Source organism: Myotis nattereri (assembly GCF_964212035.1).
Source record: "Myotis nattereri genome assembly, chromosome: 13".
In the NCBI taxonomy this organism is placed as follows: Eukaryota; Metazoa; Chordata; class Mammalia; order Chiroptera; family Vespertilionidae; genus Myotis; species Myotis nattereri.
The window spans coordinates 10473272-10495349 of NC_138088.1; the positions used below are offsets into that span (position 1 = coordinate 10473272).

General features: G+C 43.2%; 2 protein-coding genes across 4 annotated transcripts in view; one reads left to right on the plus strand and one right to left on the minus strand.

Annotated features, from left to right (window-relative positions):
- Positions 1 to 22078, minus strand: part of NRG3 (neuregulin 3) — a gene marked incomplete at its 5' end in the record, with an annotated part of 1046633 nt that overhangs the window by 642069 nt on the left and 382486 nt on the right. The gene's annotated exons all lie outside the window — the stretch shown is intronic.
- LOC308529346 (transcription factor AP-2 gamma-like) lies at positions 4986 to 6437 on the plus strand (the record flags this gene model as incomplete). Its single annotated transcript, XM_081105400.1, has 1 exon — positions 4986 to 6437. One exon carries the CDS (start codon positions 4986 to 4988, stop codon positions 6435 to 6437), a length of 1452 nt encoding a protein of 483 aa, XP_080961526.1.

Here is a 22078-nt window from a genome sequence, read left to right on the forward strand (position 1 = left end):
ATCTTGCTAGAGGGCATTTTTAATGACAGAGGGAACAGGGAAGAAAGAGTAGTAGAGTTATCAGGGTCTAGTCCCCAGGTACCACTGAGGCCCCAGGGTATCATTTCTCTATCTGAAGTCATTGCATGCCATTCAGCACCACCCACTACCAAAGCAGAAATGAGCCCCAGCAAGATGTCTAGGCCTTTGAGGAATTCACCAGTGCGCCCGCGCTTTCTCCCAGTCTCAGGCTGCATACCCTTACATGCCATGCAGTGAGAATAAAGAACCAAGAATGAGCCCATCACTTGGAACTAACTGTTCAGTGCCTTGGAGACTTAGATAACCTTAGTGCAAATCCTCATTTCAAAATATAGACAAGACTCGGTGCATCCCCTAAACCTTCATAAATGTTGTCCTGTTCACTGAGACACTTAGGTGTGGCACTCTTCCAACCCCTCCTGTGTATTCACAGACACGTGGTTATGTTGGCAGTGTACTGAAGACCCGGCACTTCATGACTTCACACCCACCATCTCATCAGCTCTTCCAAGGCTCTCCAAAGGCTGAGCAGAGCAGGCCAACATGCTGCTCCCCCTGCTCCCCTTAACAGGACACACAAAGCCACTTCCTGCAATCCTAGTGGAGAACATAACCTTCCTCACTGCAACATGAATGCCGGGATACAACCAGACCAGCATGGAGCAAGAGGATGCAGTTCCTTTAGGAGGGATTTGACAACTACCTCTAGGATGATGGGAAAGGAATACGGGCATGAATAGAGCGAAGGAAGAAAGATTACTCTAATGACTAGAAGTTCTTGAATGTTATCACATTCCCTGGAGTCAAGAAAACGGTTATTATCCAACCCCAAAACAGAACTAATTCATGATGATTTGCATATATATATAAATGCCTGAATTATCTAAGTAAACTAAATATGACTCAAATCACAATGTAGTTTTTATTTATTTATTTTTAAAAAATCATACTTTGCGTTAACAAATTTAGGAGAGAATTATATGAACTGGGTAAACTTAACCTACACATGCAATCATGCCAGGGCACTGTTTTAGTGAGTAATATAAAGAAGAGTCTTTTCTAGGCTAATGATTCTTTTTTTAAAAAGTCCACACTGTTTCCACTTATTTTATGTTTCAAAAACACATTTATTGATCACTTACAGGCATTTCTAGGTTGAAGGTTTTAAAAGGACATGAAAATAGCATATCCTTGTAATAAATATGTCTATGAAAGTACAATTTGAATGAAAAAGTTGAACATGAAGGAAATAACTACTATGGAGACTCTAAAATTTAAATCAACTAAATTATATGATGATGTCATCTTCACTAATGAGGGAGAGAGATTTTTATTAAGAATAAAATATATCGCCCTGGGATGGGAGCATGAGTTTGTGTGTGGGGGGGAGGTTGGGGGTTAATGGGGGGGATGAAGACACATTTGTAATACCTTAACTAATAATAATAATAATAAAAAAATATATCGCCCTGGTTGGTTAGAGTGTTTAGAGCAGTGATGGTGAACCTTTTGAGCTCAGTGTGTCAGCATTTTGAAAAACCCTAACTTAAGTCTGGTGCCGTGTCACATATAGACATTTTTTTGATATTTGCAACCATAGTAAAACAAAAACTTATATTTTTTATATTCATTTTATATATTTAAATGCCATTTAACAAAGAAAAATCAACCAAAAAATGAGTTTGCGTGTCACCTCTAACACGCGTGTCATAGGTTCGCCATCACTGGTTTAGAGTGTCATCCCAATACACCCAGGCTGCCAGTTCTATTTCCAGTCAGGGCACATACAAGAATCAACCAATGAAAACATAAACAAGTGAAACAACAAACCAGTGTTTCTCTCTGTGTCTCTCTAATCAATAAAGAAAAGAATAAAATACTGCCTTTAAATCATGACACTTCAAAAATATTTTTTAAAGTTTAGCCTACTGCTAAAAAAGAAAATCCACTATTTTTTAACTGATATATTTTAAGGATTTGAAAATAATATTCTGTGATATACATGTACAAAGTTCAAATGAAAATATTTTTGAGTGTTCATAATGTGCTAAACATTGCAGATATAAAGATATGTCATTTTTATGTTTTCAAGAATCTCATAGAACAATATTTATAGACCTAACAAGCCAACTCATAAAATTATATTGTAAAAATAGCCGTAATCAGTTTGGCTCAGTGGATAGAGCATTGGCCTGCGGACTCAAGGGTCCCAGGTTTGATTCCGGTCAAGGGCATGTACCTTGGTTGCAGGCACATCCCCAGTAGGGGGTGTGCAGGAGGCAGCTGATCGATATTTCTCTCTCATCGATGTTTCTAACTCTCTATCCCTCTCCCATCCTCTCTGTAAAAATCAATAAAATAGATGTTAAAAAAATTATATTGTAAAAATACATATCATTATCTACGCAGTCAGGATAAAAATATGGTATTTACCTGTATTTATAGGTTAGCTGTTTTGAACTCTTTACTGTAAATACTTAAAATATTGGTTTGCATTATTCAGTATAATCCTGTCTTTGTGTCAAAGCAGAGCAAAATCACGTTAAAACGTGCTGGTGCGTTTCCAAAAGAAATAGGTTTATAAAGCATTAGCCAGGTATTTAAGATAACCTATGGAAACACTAAAATTCATTTCTTTTCAGAATTTAGTATTTTTGATAAACAACTTTGTAGTTGAGGATAAAAGAGGCATTTTAGAATCAGTTTGTTCAAATATTCTGGAGCGGCATTTCCTCTCTATATAAAAGGCTAAGTGTCTGACTCTTCATTGGACCAACCGACTGACTGATGGCTGGCCAGCCGGCCGGTGCATATGCCACGCGCTGGCAATTTAAAAATAAATGCTGACTCGTGCATGCACAGTACATAGAAAGCTCTCTGGACACCAATCGCACATGACACTAGAATGTATCTGAAGACCAACTATTGGCACTTTGTTGTTGTTACGTCATGCTGTTGTTGTTTATTTATTAAGCAACTTATCAATCATTGTTTATATCAATGTTTTTATATCATGATTTGTTGTTTTTATATCATATTGTTGTTGTTTATTTATTAATAAATGTATATATTATTTTCCTATACATTTTTCTAATTTTATTTTATCTCTGACACTTCTATTATAGAGAAAGTGAATAGTGATGTTAAAATATTTTGTATTTTAATTTTATAATACTATATTATATATACTATTTTGACATGTAATTTTTTGCAGTAATGTAATTACTGCATGGATCTTTCTTCTAATTAATTTCCTTTCAATGTGCATGAATCTGTGCACCGGGTCACTAGTCCTATATAATAAAAGCCCAGTGATCGAATGGCGAAACGACCAGAATGACGGCTAGACCAGCATGATGCACACTGACCACCAGGGGGCAAACGCTCAATGCAGGAGCTGCCCCCTGATGGTCAGTGCACTCCCACAGTGGGAGCGCTGCTTGGCTGACCTGATGAACAGGGCTCCCACAGTGGGCCAATCCCCGCAGGCCATACCCCCCACCAGTGCATGAATCCTGTACACTAGGCCTCTAGTTTAAAATAAAATACACTGATGCTTTAAACAGAAGTGGCCATCCTTGGACAGGTTTGTGTAATGTATTTCCTGTCATCACTACCTTGAGTTCATGGATTTATATGTGAATTGAAGCCTTTATCTATTTATGCCTATTATGTTCTAATAATATTTTGCCCAGTTACGTATTTTGGAAAGTGAATTCTGGATGCATAAAATGAGCTTATTGTTTCCAGTAATTAAACAGGTCATCATCTTAGTTAAAACTGGGTTCTAAGCACAGTATACATAAAAATATTCAGTTCTCAGAGGATTGTTGCATCTCTTTACTTACTTTTACAAAATATTTGCATATTAAAGCCTTGATAACATCGCATGCAAGGTGACTGTTGTCTCTTCCAGGACATATGTGATCGGAGCATCGCAGGGAGAATGAGCGCTGATGTTGCTCCTTAATTCAGTGTTGAAGCACAATACTGTCTAGCTCATTTACATTCTATTTCCTAAAGTCACTTCCTCTTCATATACAATGAACATGATACAATTATATCTTTTGAGATTTTTGAAACAAGGCCTTTATAGTGTAAAAATGCCAGAAGCCGGTCCACCCTTGCTGCTTGACACAGTCGCTGCAGGGAAGAAACATCTGCACAGCATATGTTTCTAGGGACCTGGTGTATATGGCATACTGTTCTTAATATGGTTGCTCCCCTTCTTAGCGCTATGTGTTTTAACCAAGGTCACCTCTCCAAGAAAGGTTGTTTCCCCAGGTGAGGATTTTTTTTCCCTGGAGTTAGGGATTAACAGGGCTAAGTAAGAGAATAAATCAGTGAAACCCCCTAGTGTTACAGAAATACCATGCACTACTTATGAAGAACTTGGACTAAGACTGTTGGCAATAAATTTGGGACTTGTTGGGCCTGCATCCCCAGGGGGCTGCCCACCAGGGAAAGCACCAAAGCCTATACCCCTGGAGACCCACTGACACAGGGCAGTCCCAGGGAAGGCAAGCAGCGAGGCTGGGAGGACATAACCTTTACTGGGTAGGATAATCTCCTTCAGTCACTTCCTTATAGCCTATCAGTAGAGCAGTAACCTTGGAATAGCCCTTATAATGGAACACAGAGATTAACCTAGACAGGATTAAACTCAACAGAACCAGATTAACAAACGCCCTAACCTTTGGAATAGAATTGATAGGATTAAACTCAACAGAACTAGATTAGCAAACGCCCTAACCTTTGGAATAGAACGGATAGGATTAAAATCAACTGGTATAAATACAGATGTAACAGGACAATAAAGACAGAACCTGGCTGGAGAACCTGGCTATGCTGATCAACTGAACGCTGTCTCCATGTCTTTCCTTCTTCCCGACTCTGTCCACACCTTTGGGAACCCTGGACCTGCTGGGGCTGGACCCCAACATCTGGCAACCAAACAGTCGAACATGTGCGAGCAGGTGAGTGAGAGTGCCCTGCACCAAGTGTGCTGCCTGCCGCCTTCCTCCGGGGCAGGGAACTCGGACTTTGCCCTTTGGAGAGCCTTGGGTGGCGGAGCACCCAGAGGTTCATCACCAGGCTTCGAGGGCGCGCTGCCCCAGGATCGCCAGGATGGGAGCAGCAATGGGAACCCGCATCTCCCTCACCTCTCCTTGGCTGGGCAGCATCTCTACAGCCCCGCGCCGCCCCTCTCTCACACCGGAGTTGCTGAACACCAGCCACCACCCTACTTTCCACCTCCCTACCAGCCGCTGACTTATTCCCAGTCGGCAGGCCCCTACTCGCATCTGGGAGAAGGGAATGCTGCCATCAACCCCCTGCACCAGCCAGCGCCCACAGGCAGTCAGCCACAGGCCTGGCCCGGACTCCAGAGCCAGGAGGCTGCTGGTTTGCCCTCGCACCATGGGCGCCCAGCTGGCCTGCTACCCCATCTTTCCGGGCTGGACGGTGGCGCTATGAGCGCCCGCAGGGATGGCTTCCGCCCCTCGGACCTGCTGCTGCCCCCCGCGCACGCCCTGGACGCAGCAGGGCGGGCGGAGAACCTGGGCCTTCAAGACATGGGGCAACCGATGGACGAGGTGCAGATCATGGATGGGCAGCACCTGCGTCTGCATGATCAGCCTGGGATTCGCAAAGGTCCCATTTTAATGACCAAGAATCCCTTGAGCCTCCCCTGTCAGAAGGAGCTGGTGGGGGCTGTGATGAACCCCAGTGAGGTCTTCTGCTTCGTCCCCGGAAGATTGTCCCTCCTGGGCTCCACGTCGAAATACAAAGTGACAGTTGCCGAAGTCCAGAGGCGACTGTCCCCGCCTGAGTGCTTAAATGCCTCAGTACTGGGAGGTGTTCTCAGAAGAGCCAAGTCTAAAAATGGAGTTCAGTCCTTGCGGGAGAAGCTGCACAAGATTGGGCTGAACCTTCCAGCCGGCAGAGGGAAGGCTGCACACGTCACCCTCCTGACGTCCTTAGTAGAAGGGGAGGCCGTTCACTTGGCTCGGGACTTTGCGTCTGTCTGTGAGGCTGAGTTTCCTAGTAAGCCGGTGGCCGAGTACTTAACTAGACCTCACCTCGGAGGACGGAATGAGATGGCAACGAGGAAGAACATGCTGCTGGCCGCACAGCAAGTGTGTCAAGAATTCACAGACCTCCTCAACCAAGACCGAACACCCAATGGGAACAACCGGCCGGCCCCGGTCTTAGAGGCGAACATTCAGAACTGCCTGTCTCACTTCAGCCTGCTGACCCACGGGTTTGGCAGCCAGGCCGTCTGTGCCGCCGTGTCTGCTATGCAGAACTACATAGAAGAGGCTTTGGCCATCATAGAGAAATCCTACATGAATCCTGGGGACCAGAGTGCAGCCGATTCCAGCAAGACCTTGGAGAAGGTGAAGCATCAGAAATGAAACAGGTGGAAACAAAGGGAAGAAGAGTCTGCAAGGGGAAAAAAATCTCCAAAACCACTCTCACCGGCACAGATGGGGAAACTCCTTGGCCAGAGGGGACAAGCTGAGCTTTCGCTTGCCTTCCCATTGAAAGGCCTGTTGGCCTCCGGAGTTGAACCTGCCCTCTGGGAGTCCTTAGGTGTGTCCTGGCCGCTGCCTGAGGGAACTGTAGGTTTAATATTAGAACGGAGCTCCACCTCGTTACAGGGGATCTTAGTCATCCCAGGAGTTGATGCAGACTACACAGGAGAAATACAGATTTTACTTTCCCCACCCACCACAACTATACAGATTCAGCCCAACCAGAGAATTGCCTAATTACTCCTGTTACCAATACATAAAATAGGGACAGCTGTTACCCAGGAAGCCAGAGGGGCCGGAGGCTTTCGATCTAGTGATGCAGCATTTTGGATACAAGAGATCCGTCCACACCTTTGGGAACCCCTGGACTTGCTGGGGCTGGACCCCAACAGAAAAAACATAAAGAGGTTGGTAACTAGACATACTTATAAGAGTTAGCACTTCTGTTTAAAAATAATTCCCTACCAAGCTTCTGAAAAAGACAGCTCCAGACTCCAGAGAGCCTGCCACCACGTCTCTGCTGAAAGTCGCCAGTCCAGCCCTGAGCATCCTTCCCTGGCCGCTGCCTGAAGGAAAACTAGACTCTCCTTACAAACAGCCCAGCCTTTCAGGTCACGTCAGTGCCTGACCACTCCGGGAAATTTGCATTTCAATATCCTACAAATAAAATGAAAATCAGATAGACCCTGTCGTCTGTTGAAATGTCAGTCTGTGCAGCTGCATTCTAAGGTGAACTTTTGAAAAGTTTCCTAACCCTATGCACATATCAATTCTGGGAAAATTTTGGCAAGAGATAATCAGTGAATTCCAATAGAAGATGGTAGTTTGAGCACACACGTAACTTACATTAATTAATGACGTTAAATTAAGGAATAGATATACATGTGTAGTTTTTAAACCATTAAAAGAAACATTGACAATTGTTATCTCTGGGGGGTTGGATTCATAATTATAGTGGAACACTGAAACTTTAATTTTATTTTTAAAATATTTAATTAATTTTAAACGTATTAGTAAGCTATGTTTTTATTTAAATAAAACATTTCAATGTATATTTTCTCTCAAAGAGTAATACAGCTGAAAGGTATATTAAAAATCATTTGGTCTACCCAGCCTCCTCTAGCCTGGCAGGTGGTTGCTCAGATATTTCTTGAATTAGTCAACTGAAAATGTTCAGACACAATGGGATGGAATATGAGTTAGATGAAGTGGAGGCTTTCCACCTGAATCAGTGAAAGGCTTCACTGGTAAAAGAGACCGAAACACCAATCTTCCAGAAATGTCATGACAGTCTAGATCAGCGGTTCTCAACCTTGGCTGCACGTTAGAATCACCTGGGAATCTTTTTAAAATTGATTTCTGGGTCCCATCCTCCTGAATTCTGTTTCTTTGTTATGGGGTGGGGCCACAACATTAGTAACAAAGAAACAGAATTTCCGGAGGATGAGGCCCAGAAATCAGGATTTTAAAAAGGTTCCCAGGTGATTCTAATGTGTAGCCAAGGTTGAGAACCACTGGTCTAGATGGAGCCAGAGGAAATATCCCATGGAGGAATGACCTTGTAGGGCAAGAAAACTAGAATGAAGTGCAGAGGCCAGCCTAAGTGCAAAGCCCTGGTCTGGAGTCAGGTGTGCGTGGCTTTGTGTGGGCTGCTTTCAGCAAGAGGTTTCTTCTGCCTTATCTGATCAATGAGTAATAACTGAAAATTGCAATATAGGATTGATGGGAAGGTAAAATAAGCTATGCAATGCTTATGGCTATGGCTCACAAACAATACAATAAAATAAACAGAGAGTTAAATTTTAGCTTTTACCAGTTTCACTAATTACCAGGTTAGGCTTGTTTGTAGTCCTCTGATACTAGTAGTGTCAAGGGCTTTATACTAGAACTAGGGGTCCGGTGCACGAAATTCATGCACTGGGTGTGTGTGGGGGGGAGTGTCCCTCAGCCCAGCCTGCCCCCTCTCACATACTGGGAACCCTCAGGCGTTGACCCCCATCACCCTCCAATCGCAGGATCAGCCCCTTGCTCAGGCCTGATGCCTCTGACAGAGGCATCAGGCCTGGGCAGGGGACCCTCATTTCTCCCCATCACTGGTTCTGCCCCCAGCCCAGGCCTGATGCCTCTGGCCCAGGTGTCAGGCCTGGGCAGGGGACCCCCAGACCCCTCCGATTGCTGGCTCTGCCCCTTGCCCAGGCCTGATGCCTCGGCCAGAGGCGTAGACCCTCATCACCCTCTGATCGCCTGATCGGCCCCTTGCCCAGGCCTGACGCCTCTGCCAGAGGTGTCAGGCTTGGACAGGGGACCCCCATCTCCCCCCAATCACTGGCTCTGACCCCCACCCAGACCTGAGGCCTCTGGCCCAGGAATCATGCCTGGGCAGTGGACCCCCATCTCCCTCTGATCGCTTGCACCACCCCACGCCCAAGCCTGACGCCTCTGACCCAGGCTTCAGGCCTGGGCAAGGGGAACATCATTTCCCCCCAATCCCCGGCTCAGCCCCCCACCCAGGCCTGATGCCTCAGCCAGAGGAGTTGACCCTCATCACCCTCCGATCACCAATCACTGGATCGGCCCCTTGACCAGGCCTGAGGCCTCCAGCAGAGGTGTCAGGCCTGGGCAGGGGACCCCAAGCTCCCCGCGGTTGCAGGCTCCACCCCTGCCCAGGCCTAACACCTCTGGCCTAAGCATCCGGCCAGGGCAGCGGGGACCTGCAGCTGCAGCGGCCCCGCGATCGTGGGCTCCGCTTTAGGCCCAGGCAAGGGACCCCTAGCTCCCGGGACTGCCAGCTTTGACCGTGCCCAGCTCCCATCGCTGGCTCCACCCCTACTTCCTGCTATCACTGGCCAGGGCGGCAAAGGCACCTGATTCTCTGATCATGGCTGGGGGGCAGGGAAAAGGCGGCCCCAGGGCCGCCTTTTCCCTGCCCCCCACCTCTTAGCTCCCCCCTGGGTTTCTGATCATTGTCAGTGGCAGGGGGCTTCTTCCTGTTTTCCCTTTCGCCTCCCTGCATTGTGCCTACATATGCAAATTAGCCGCCATCTTTGTTGGCAGTTAACTGCCATCTTTGTTGGCAGTTAACTGCCATCTTTGTTGGCAGTTAACTGCCATCTTTGTTGGCAGTTAACTGCCATCTTAGTTGGCAGTTAATTTGCATATAGCCCTGATTAGCCAATGAAAAGGGTAGTGTCGTACGCCAATTACCATTTTTCTCTTTTATTAGTGTAGATACTTCTTTAGAAAGTGTTTCTAAAGGGATCATAGGGGTAAAATATTTCTTAATTTTTAAATGAGTCTCCCTCTGTAACCTATCTTTTCTCATCATACTCATACTAGTATTCTTGTCCTTAGTGAAAAAAGCAAATGTAAATATGTAATAGTTTTTTTTATCTTTAAATTCTTTATTAGTTAAGGTATGTAATAGTTATTTTAATTCATTTTTGTTCTTTAAAGTGCTTGAAGCTAAAATATTAAGAAGAAAGGTGTTAATAAAAACTGATAATAATTCTAAATATGATGGGTACCTCTTCCTTTAAAATAAGAATTCAGACTTGGAAAAAATGGTAGTGGATTTTTATTTTTTATTTTATCCAACCTTCCATCAGCTTTAAACTTTTGGTAAAAGAAGCTTCTCTGATCTTAGAAAGAGAATTTCCTAGACACTTTGCCATTTTATTTTGTTAAACTAACATCTGAACACATGATTGCAAACAATTTACTAGTGTCCTCTTTTCATTATTCTTGATGCCTATTTTATATTCATTGACAACATTTCAGAAATTACATATATTTTTAATTTTAAAATTGCCATGCCATCTCTGATTAGATTAATTCTTTTCCATCCTTTCTGAAATCAACTATCATCATAGGAAGTGAAAAGCCACACAGTCACAAATGGATATTTTGGTTTGCAAGGAAGTTGTACTAATCTCACCGCTTTATTCTTCTGAATAAAACCTTAGGTTTGAGTTCTTTTGCATCAATCATATATATTTCATGGTGAGTGATACTGGTGGGAAGTGACAAATGATTGTTTCAGGCATGTCTGGCTCATTTTTATCACCAACAAATTTTATTCTATACGGGGGTGACAGAATGAGAGGGAATCACTTCTGTTCTTTCACAGGAAAGCATAACGTGTGTGCTTCTTTCTCTGCCTGGGATTTTATGCACTGAGTTCCTTCCACTTTTGGATTACCTTTTATTTAATGCTTTTCTTAATCACTGTTATCCTTTCAAAGTTCACCCAGTGAATTTACATGAAAAATAGTATTTTGTAAAAGAAACTATATATTATAAATGTTTCAAATACATTTTTATATGCTATATGCATGTTAGAGATTTCAAAAGCTCATTAAATATTGTGTGGCACATTTTCTTCAAATGAATGCAATTTCAAAGGGCCCATTAAACTTCTGTGGTTTTTAATTAATAAAATTGAATCACATTCATTTTAAAATTAAAAGCATACATTTTCAAAACTTGAGGAACATAAGAATAATTTACATCTTAAAAGTGATAAATAATTGAACTACAGCTTTGTGAAGGAAGGCCCAAGGTGAGCATAAAACACCACTCCTGCACTTTCCTGGCATGGCTGACTTGACACCAGTGTCTGCTCTGTACAAGAATTTCTCTAGCTGGGGAAAGGTTCTAGACCAGTGGTTCTCAACCTTCCTAATGCCGCGATCCTTTAATACAGTTCCTCATGTTGTGGTAACCCCCAACCATAAAATTATTTTCGTTGCTACTTCATAACTGTAATTTTGCTACTGTTATGAATCATAATGTAAATATCTGATATGCAGGATGTATTTTCATTGTTACAAATTGAACATAATTAAAGCATAGTGATTAATCACAAAAACAATATGTAATTATATATGTGTTTTCCGATGGTCTTAGGCGACCCCTGTGAAAGGGTCGTTCGACCCCCCCAAGGGGCTGCGACCCACAGGTTGGCGACCCACAGGTTGAGAACTGCTGTTCTAGACAATGAGTAAGCAGCAGAGCAGAGAGCAGTAAATGCCTGTAATGTGTGTAGATGGAGATCAAAAGGTCAACATAAAGCTGTAACAATTTCGAACAATGAAGAGTAATATGTAATTGCATAAAATACAGAGCTATAACAATGTGATGAAGGATGGAACATTGCTCCAGAGTGGGAAACACCTATTTGAAATAAAAGAGAATTGCAGAGACTTTGAAAGAAATTAAAAGACAACTCCAATTTAAAAATGGGGAGGAGAGGCGGGCAAGAGGCAAAGGTGAAACCATTAGAATTTTTACCAGATGATACATGCAGACCCCTACACTGCTCTCCCCAAACACTCCAACAACTCATAACTTTAACCAGGCAATAGTGTTAGAGGCATAGCAGACCTTCTAAAGGAAAAGCAAGGTAACCCAAGGACAACAGAGGCAATGTATCCAAAACTCTATGTTAATTTCTTCTAAGCTTCACAAAAGACAGAAACAGAAAGAGGACACAGCATAACATTGAGGGAGAGAAAGAAAGGAAGGAAGAATGTAGCAGATCAAGGCCATGTAAAAATGATTGTCAGGATAAAAGGATACATTAAAAGCCAACTCAAAGGATTTTGAATTTAAAAAAAAAAAAACATAGAAGAAGGTAAATCCTGTGTTTTGATTTTTAAACAACAACAGAAATCTGAATCTAGAAAGCAGATAAATCACAAGTGATTCTTCACCTTGTCAACATACGGTGGGGCCTTGACTTACGAGTGTCCAGACTAACGAGTTTTTTGAGATACCAGCTGTCTCTCAGCTGATTTTTTGCATTGAGTTGATAGAGTAATTTGAGTTAATGAGCTCCTTAACAAGCTCGGTCTTGGAACGAATTAAACTCGTAAGTCAAGGTCCCACTTTAGTTTAAACCACCAAATCCGTTAGACGGTTAGATCTACATGCATTCAATGTTCAAAAGGACCTACAAAATGAGGTCCTTTTCTCAGGACCATTTTTATAATGGTCCATCTGCTTCGCATTGCAGCAAATGAATTCCCTCCTCGCCCCCTGGCAGCAGCCTCCACGATGGCCCTGCCAGCTCACCAGCATCTATTCCCAACATTCTTCCAAGCACTGGGCACCCACCGCTGGGCCCTTCTTTCTGTCCTCATGTGAGTTGAATTACTTGCTTTTCTCTCCACTTAGAGGACCTGGAACCCATATATGCATGTGCTTCATTCTTCATTATCATTTGAATATGAGTTCAAATGGGGTCACAGCTTGCCCCACAATCCAAAAATGGTCAGTCACACCTCACCCTGATCCCCTCCGCTTTACCACCTTACTTTCTTTGTAGGAAATGGTGACACCTGAAAGTACAGCAGGGTTGTTTGCTTGCTCGCTCAGCTGTTGATGGTCTAACTTCCATCCCCAGAAGATCACTTCCACGGGATTGGCGGCTTTACCTCCTCTGTACACTATTGTGGCTCTGGTACCTAGAACAGACCTTGGCCCCAGAAAATGCCCAGAATATTTACTGAATGAACAAATCACTGCAATTCTACATGACATGTATTTCAAAGCATTTAATAAAATTGTCTGGAAAGGAATAAAATAACCTCAAATACCTGAAGTATAAACGATGGTAATCTAAGAGACTAACTGTCCTGAGAAAGGTACTAAGTTCTGATTAGCATCCACAGGACTCCTCTTTTACGTGGGATGCAGTAACTGCACTAGAGCACCGAGGCTCTGTCCTCACAGCACCAGTGCGGGCTGGTTGGTGGGGAACAACAATATATCAGCAGCATTGCCTATGTGACTCCAATCAATTAGAGCTAATTAGTTAGTAGCCATGGTGCTATGTAACATTGAGCCAAGAGGTCATTTTATCATCTTACATGCTTAATAGTGAGAACAGAGGCAAGGGACAAGAGGAAAAGGCTTTTTAATAGCGTTAAAGGGATTTCCTTGATTGCTTTTCCATAAATTTCATAAGAAAAGCTACCATTTTCTATACTATACAAAGTCTTCAATGCACACGTTTTGCTTTAATTTCTACAACAGTCCTCTGAGGAAGCATAGCGCCCCCTGGTTTTTTTTGTGTTTTTTTTTTAAGTAAAGTTGAAGGTCAGAAAGGTTAATTAGCTGTCCAAACTGCACAGCTGGTAGGTGGTGGACCTGGGATGTAAGCATAACTTAAGTGCCTTGCATATTCCACCACATTCTCCAGGTACAGGGTCTTCTATGAGCAGACCCTGTGTTGTTCTTGGTCACATGAGAGAATCCCCCCTCAGCCTCTCCCCTGGCCCCTTGGGACAAACCCAGAAGCTTGCAGCCCTCTGTGCAAACCAGCCCATTCCCCTGATCCAGACGTTACTTTCTCAAGTGGACGCAGAGAAGCATGTTTGCACCCCTGTCCTGATTTTCTGCCTGGCAGTATCATTCTCTCAAGCAAGCTTGGGTTTCCGTGTGGAATGAAGAAGGGAAAATTGGCTATCATAATCAGAACTAAGCTAAAATTGATATTTCAGGGTTTGCTATTGATTTGTGAATTTGGAAAAACGTTTTGGACATGTGCAGTGTGCAGTACGCTGCCTGGCTGGGAAGGCAATGCACAGTGCAGATGCTTCCATGCACTAACCTGGCCCATGGCAGGCCTCGCTCACCGATCATGACACCATTTCGGATTGAACCCAGGTCGCTCTGGTCTCAGAATCCTTGTAATCTCCCTAAGAAACCACCGCCCATCAGCCAGCATTGTCATGAGAAGTGAAACCATTTGCTACACCTGTGGATGGGGAGAAAAAAGTTAACCCGTCTTGGAAGAATGAATTGGATTCAGCTTTGTGATAATGAGGGAAAGGGCATTTCAAGATGAGTGAACATTCTAGAAGACAGCAGAGAATCAGGAAAGGAAAGAACTGTTTTTAGGAAAACACAGACTTAGTGTCATCGCTGCTGTGTGTAGAGTAGTGAGTGCCAAAGATGGTCCTACCTATCCTGCTGATACACTGAAAATGTGCCCGCTGAACAAGAATGGCTATTTGGAATGGTGGTCCTAAAGAGATTAAGGTAGAACCTGTCAAAGGGTAGAGCTTAGTGAGGCAGCCATGGAGACACAGAGATAGTCCCAGTCAGATAAGCGCTGAAGGCTACAGTCAGGAGAACGACAATGTGATTGTTCACTGGATCCCAGGCATGGCCATAATGAAGAGATAAGGCATGTGTCCGGAAGCCCAGGTGTTTCAGGACATAGGAAGGGACCAGTCACAGGAGTGAGGAAAAGGGAGAGGAGTGAAAGTTGTGCAACGTAGCTAACAGTTTTTAAGAGTCTGATCAAAACTAGGTGTTTTACTTACAGTATTAACAACATTTTGCAGCAATTCTAAGGAGTAACCCCACTTTACAGAGCAGGTACATTCTCCAGGCGTAAGGCATGTGATTGAGAAATGATTGACTTTGAAGCAATCTGGCTGCAGACTCATGTACTAACCCAGGGCCTAGAGCAGCAGCAATAGCAGAAGATGAGACCCCATTAGAAATGTCAATTCTCAGGTCCTACCACAGACCTGCTGGGTCAGAAATCCCAAGAGTGGGGCCCATGTACCAAGGGCTTTCACACATCTGGTTCGGAAATCACTTAAATTTGAGAAGCAATGTATTAAAGCACTATACATCTTCTTTAATATAGTTTTATTGAGTTCAGAGAAGAAGGAGAGGGAGAGAGAGAAACATCAATGATGAGAGAGAATCATTGATTGGATGCCTCCTGCATGCCCCCTACTGGGGATCAAGCCTGCAACCCAGGCATGTGCCCTTGACTGGAATCCAACCTGGGGCCCTTTCAGTCCATAGGCTGATGCTCTATCCACTGAGCCAAACCAGCTAGGGCTGTACATATTTTGTTTCTTCTTATTTTCTTCCCAGATTTATTGAGACACTAGAGGCCCCAGAATGTACAGAATATACAGAATGTACATAATTCATGCAAGGGGCTCAGCCCTGGCAGCCACGGAGGCTTGCCTCAACCCTCGCAGCCACAGCTTCATCCAGAAGGTCGTCTGGAAGGTTGTTCGGCTGTCCGGTCTAATTAGCATATTATGCATTTATTATTATAGATAATTAATACATAGCATGTGTAAGTTTAAGATGTACAGCATGTTCATTTGATACACCCATTAGTTGCAAATTTATGGCCACCATTGACCACTATATACATTTTACAGCTGACTTCAGCTGAGGTATGATGCCTGGATGACAGAGTCTAGACCAGCCGTGGGCAAACTACGGCCCGCGGGCCAGATCCAGCCCGTTTGAAATGAATAAAACTAAAAAAAAAAAAAAAAAAAAAAAAAAAAAAAGATCGTACCCTTTTATGTAATGATGTTTACTTTGAATTTATATTAGTTCACACAAACACTCCATCCATGCTTTTGTTACGGCCCTCCGGTCCAGTTTAAGAACCCATTGTGGCCCTCAAGTCAAAAAGTTTGCCCACCCCTGGGACAGACTTCAAATAGAGAGTTGAACGTAGAAACAGTTTTTTTTTTTTTTTATAAAATATATTTTATTGATTTTTTACAGAGAGGAAGGGAGAGGGATAGAGAGTTAGAAACATCGATGAGAGAGAAACAATGATCAGCTGCCTCCTGCACACCCCCTAAGGGGGATGTGCCCACAGCCAAGGTACATGCCCTTGAGCAGACTCGAACCTGGGACCCTTCAGTCCGCAGGCCAGCGCTCTATCCACTGAGCCAAACCGGTCAGGGCTAGAAATAGTTTTTGAGAGGAGACCATGAGCTCGCCATCCTCCCTGTTCAGCTGAGGATGATCAGTGAGTAATTGGTGGATGTGAAAGGCCAGGGCCTGAGACAGGGAGGCTGGAATAAAGATGAGCTGTGTATGCACATAGTGGGTTTGCTGAAAAGGCCCAAGGGAAGAACACTGTTTTCTCTTCCTGCACGGCCTTAGATGTCACCTCCTATTACAGGCTAAAGTGAAGCTGGAAAATTAAGGGAGAAGATAATTTCTAGAAAGAGCTGATAAAACAGTGACTAGCACCAAAGTCAATCCAAGAAAAGATTATTGAACTTGTGAATTTATTCACTGAATTTCTTAGAGAAAATAGTATCAACAATGTAGAGGGAGAGAATTTTTTTAAGGATTGTCATGAAGGTGCATTGAAGGAAATATTAATGGCAAACATGGACAATGCTTATGAGAAGTTTAACAGTGAAGGCTAAGAATCAATAGGGAGATGGTGACAGCAGGGCAAAAAAAGGTGTGTAAATGCACGAAGGGCTACTGGTTGTATGACCACAGGAGTGCCATTCACAAGAAATGTAAAGCAGGGTCCTCCCTGAAAATGACATTGGTCATCTTCCTCCGAGAAGGTCTTGAGTATAGAATTGACATTTCTCATTTCTCATCCCACCACTCAAAAGAAACACTAAAATCAGCCCGTGGTTCCAGTAGTCTAGCTTTGCTAGACAGAAAGAAATGAAAACATAACTAAGCTTCTTAGCTATTTAGGGTCTTTAGGTCAACGACTCTAAAGTGTGGAAAAGGGGGAATGTATACTCTGAGATTAAAACTGACACATTCTTGCAATATAATTTTTCATTTGCTCAATATGCCTGGGACCTATTGTTTAGGTAATACAACTAGAATCCAGGAAAGGGAGCCTGATAAAATCTATAAAGGAAAGGACAATACAGTCAACATAAGTGATTTTCACATAGTGGTACTCTGTAAGGGAACACAAGTATTTCAGAATGACGGGGTGTGGGGAGGGATGGTTTAGAAATGTAAGGTCACAGGTTTCACCAGGGCAAGAACAGCTCTTCTCGTGGAAGGATGCAGGGTCAGAAGGAAACAGGGAAGCTCCCGACCAGCCACTCTTGCCTCGGAGTCCTATGTGCTATCTGACAAAAGCAATGACATGAGCAAGGTGTTTCCCAGCCTCGGGTTCCTCATCTAAAAACTGAGAACGATAGCAGTACCATGCAAAACGATGGTCTCTCACAGGTATTACTACAGAGATTGAATGGGGGCTCACTCCAGGAGAGGAAGGGAATTGGTTTCATGTCCACCTTTCATTCTCCATCCCATGAGCTCAGGGAGAAAGCAGTGAGTAGTGGGAAGAACTCCTTCAAAATTGGTTCCCCTTAAAATAGCCATTAACACACAACACAAACAGAACTGACTGATAGTGTGATATGGATTTGGCTGTCAATACATCTTTGCTCCAAATGCTGCATTTGTAAGTAGATCGCGTGCTGCCCTTTCCTCTGAGCATGCAGCCGATCTGCTGTTACATTTCTCAAACACTTCTCAGGAGACAAGTGTCCCTCCCAGTAGTGTCATCTCAGATGCCTTTCTGTGGGAGGATGGGCTGCCCACTCTGACAGTAGCAAGAGAGCTCACCTTCTGTCCACAGAGAATGTGGGTCATCCTATACACACCCACCCTCGCTGTGCAGAGCTGACTTGCTAGGTTTCCCTTAGAGTACAAACTTAACGACCTCATCCAGCTCAGAACTAATTCACTTAAACTCACGCGTCAGTGGTGAAGACTGAACTGCTGGGCAAATCCTGGTGTATGTCTGAATTGACAAGCACCAACAATAGCCACTCCATCTGCGGTTTCCTCGGCTATGGGGACTGTGTCTGCAGTGTGAGGAAGGCAGCCAGAGCAGGAGCAGCTGCAAGGACGCTGCCTGCATGTGGGGTTTACCTTGCAGGGCCCCAGTCTACACACCTCAGGTACTGCAAGTGTGGGTCCAGCCAACCCCAGCTCTCTGCGAACCCCCTTAGCTGCAGGACTACGCCTGGATTGGGTCTCGCTAAGTCACAAACGGTTTGTTTTTCATTTTAAAAAATACTTTCATTAAATGTATTGGGGTTGCATTGGTTAATAAAATATATAGGTTTCAAGTGTACAATTCTATAATTTCTCATCTGTATATTGCATTGTGTGTTCACCCCTCAAAGTCTAGTCTTCCATCACCATTCATCCCCCCTTTACCCTCTTTTATCTGCCTCCACTCCCCTTTCCTCTGGTAATCACCATACTGATGTCTCTGGATATAAGTTTTTTTTTTTTTTGGCTTAATCCCTTTACCTATTTCACATAGACCCCTTCCCCAAACTCCCCCACCCCATGATAGTTGTTAGTCTGTTATCTGTATCTATGAATCTGTTTCTATTTTGTTCATCTTGCTCATTATATGCCACAAAGAAGTGAAATCATATGGTATTTTTCTTTCTCTGACTGGCTTATATCACTTAGCATAATACCTTTTAGGTTCATCTGTAGTGTCACAAAACTTAAGATTTTCTTCTTTTTACAGCTGAGTATTATTCCACCATGTAACTGGACCACAACATGTTCCTCCACTCATCTACTGATAGACACTTGGCCTGCTTCCAAATCTTAGCTATTATAGTCTTGCAATGAACATAGAGCTGCATATATTCTTTTAAATCAGAGTTTCTGGTTTCTTCTGACAAATTTCCAGAAGGAATTGCTGGGTTATGAAGCAGTTCCATTTTTCAATTTCCATTTTGAGGAAACTCCATACTGTTTTCCACAGTGGCTGCACCAGTCTACATTTCCACCAACAGTGCACAGGGGTTCCATTTTCTCCACATCCTCGCCAACACTAATTTTTTGTTGATTTATTGGTGATAGCCATTCTGGCAGGTGCAAGGTGACCCCTCCTTGTGGTTTTAATTTGCATTTCCCCTGATGATTAGTAGCACTAAGCATCTCTTCATATGTCTATTAGACATACGTGTGTCCTCTTTGGAGAAGTGTCTATTCAGGTCTTTTGCCCATTTTTTAATTGGATCATTTGTTTTTTTTGTTAGGTGTTAGGTTGTACAAGTTTTTTTAAATAGATTTTAGATATTAACACCCCTCTCCCCCATCAGATGTATCTTTGGTGAATTTGTTCTTCCATTCAGTAAATTGTCTTTTTATTTTGTTGCTTATTTCCTTTGCTGTGCAAAACCTTTTTAGTTTGATGTAGTCTCATTTGTTTGTTTTTTTCTTTTGTTTCTGTTGCCCAAGGAGACATATCAAAAAAATATTATTATGAGAAATGTTTGAGATTTTATTGCCTATGTATTCTTCTAGGAGTTTGATGGCTTTGAGTCTATCATTTAAGTCTTTAATCCACTTTGAGTTTATTCTTGTGAATGGTGTAAGAAGGTGGTCTAGTTTCATTTTTTGCAAGTATCTGTTCAATTTTCCCAACACCATTTATTAAATACACTATTTTTACCCCATTGCGTGTTCTTGCCTCCTTTGTCAAACATTAATTGACCATAAAGATGTGGGTTTATTTCTGGGTTCTCTATTCTGTTCCATTGGCCTATATGTCTGTTTTTATGCCAGTGCCATGCTGTTTTGATTACTATGGCCTTATAGTATAGTTTGATATCAGGCAGCATGATTCTTCCAACTTTGTTCTTCTTTCTCAAGATTGCTGAGGCTATTCAGAGTCTTTCGTGGTTCCATACAAATGTTTTGAACATTTTTTCTAGTTCTATGAAATATGCCATTTTTATTTTGATAGGAATTGTATTGAATCTATAGATTATTTGTTCAAGGGAAGGACACAATTCCATGCCTGTGTGTGTGCATGTGTGCATGTATACAATTGTGTGTCTGTGTCTATGTGATGGTCAGTCTGCAGAAACTATGTCACTGAGAAAAAAAAAACACAGAGTTCTAGAAAGGAGTTAAGTGTCAGAGGCCTGCAGCAGCCAACCTCTTTGTTAAACCAAAGAGCTTGGGCAGAGCAGAGCCCAAGAATATAGCTCTTGACAGAGTTATCACATAAGAATTATCTGGGAAACTTTTGAAAATGCCTGATGCCAAGGACCCGGATATTCTGATTTAATTGTTCTGGAATCAAACCTGGATATTTATTTTTTATGTTCCAGGTGATTCTACTCTGCAGCCAGCTTTAAGAACCATTCCCCTTAACCCCAGTACAGAGGCAATAGGAATAGTAAGTTCCTAAGATAAAATCAGGTTCAGGACTAAGAAATACAAGGTTTCAGGTCCTGTAACCTGCTGTCCATGGGCTTAGCATATCTGCCTTTACCACTGCTTGAAAATGAGAAACCCACCTTCCCATGCCTCTCTCTCTCTCTCTCTCTCTCTCTCTCTCTCTCTCCCTCCCTCCCTCCCACCCTCTCTTAATGTTTTTATTGACTTCAGAGAGGAAGGGAGAGGGAGAGAGATAGAAACATCAATGATGTTAGAGAATCATTGATTGGCTGCCTCCTGCAAGGCCCCCACTGGGGCTCGAGCCTGCAACCCGGGCATGTGCCCTGACTGGGAATCAAACCCTGACCTCCTGGTTCATAGGTCAACCACTGAGCCACACCAGCTGGGCTGTGCTTCCTTCTCTAGCTCTTTGTGGGGACACTGTATCACTTGAGCTTAGCTCCTGTGTGCTCACTGCCGGCAGAGCCAAGCTCTGATGTACCGGGTTATTGGCACAACTCCCTCTCCTGCTTGCCTCACCCAGCTGAGGCCCTCTTCCTGCCACAGTTGTGGAAACTTGTACTGAATCCTCAATTATCCCAAGTGATCCCATTTGCAAGGAGTGATTTGTACATACCAGATCAGTCTTATAAAAGAAGGTACTTCCATTGATGGGCAAGTAATAGCTCTCCACTAATTAGAGATCAGAATCTCAGTCCTGACCCTGACCATTCATTTAGGCTGGTCCTCCAAAATCGTTAACATACTCGAATGAGTCAACTGTAGTTCAAAGGGGGTCAAATGTAGGCCCACTGAGGAACTGTGAATGCTCTAGGCCCCATGTAAGTCAATGAGCTCCATGTGTCCATGTGCTTCTGTTAAAATAAGTTACTGCACGTCCCATCCTCCAACAATCTCTGCCTCACCTTTAACAAATGACTGAGAGATCATTACCCTAACAGGGTTACACTTAGAAATATTATCCCCCTCCATCCTTGTACCGCCGCAAGGAAGAGACCAATAGACCCAATCCGGTTAAACCCTCTGCTTTCCTCATTCCTGGCAGAAAGCCCAAGTGTCCTAGGACAACTAGATTCACCAGGACCAACATGCATATATGGTTCTGAATATCCCCTAATGGGACTCAGACTCCTGTATCTTCCAGATTCCCCAAACACTCTGGTGTTGTGAGTAAGCCCTTCCTTTCCTGGAACAGAAAATCAACCACCCCCTGGGGACTTTTCTCTAAAGCCTTATCAAATGATGTTTTGTCTTGTTTTCCCCCTAGTACTCCTACATTATGTACCACTCATCATGGAGTTCAGAGAGGGGCGCTTCCAGAGTGCTTTTCTTCCCATGCCCTAAAACGAAAACTTCACCTCCATGACTCCTTCTTACTTCTGTTATTTACAATCTTCAGATAGCCTCCCCTACTCACCAATAATACTTATACCTGAAAGTAATTCATGAAATAAATTATCATCATTATTGGTGATATCAGTATGCATGTAGATTATCCAACCACCATAACTATTTCTCAGTTTGTTAAC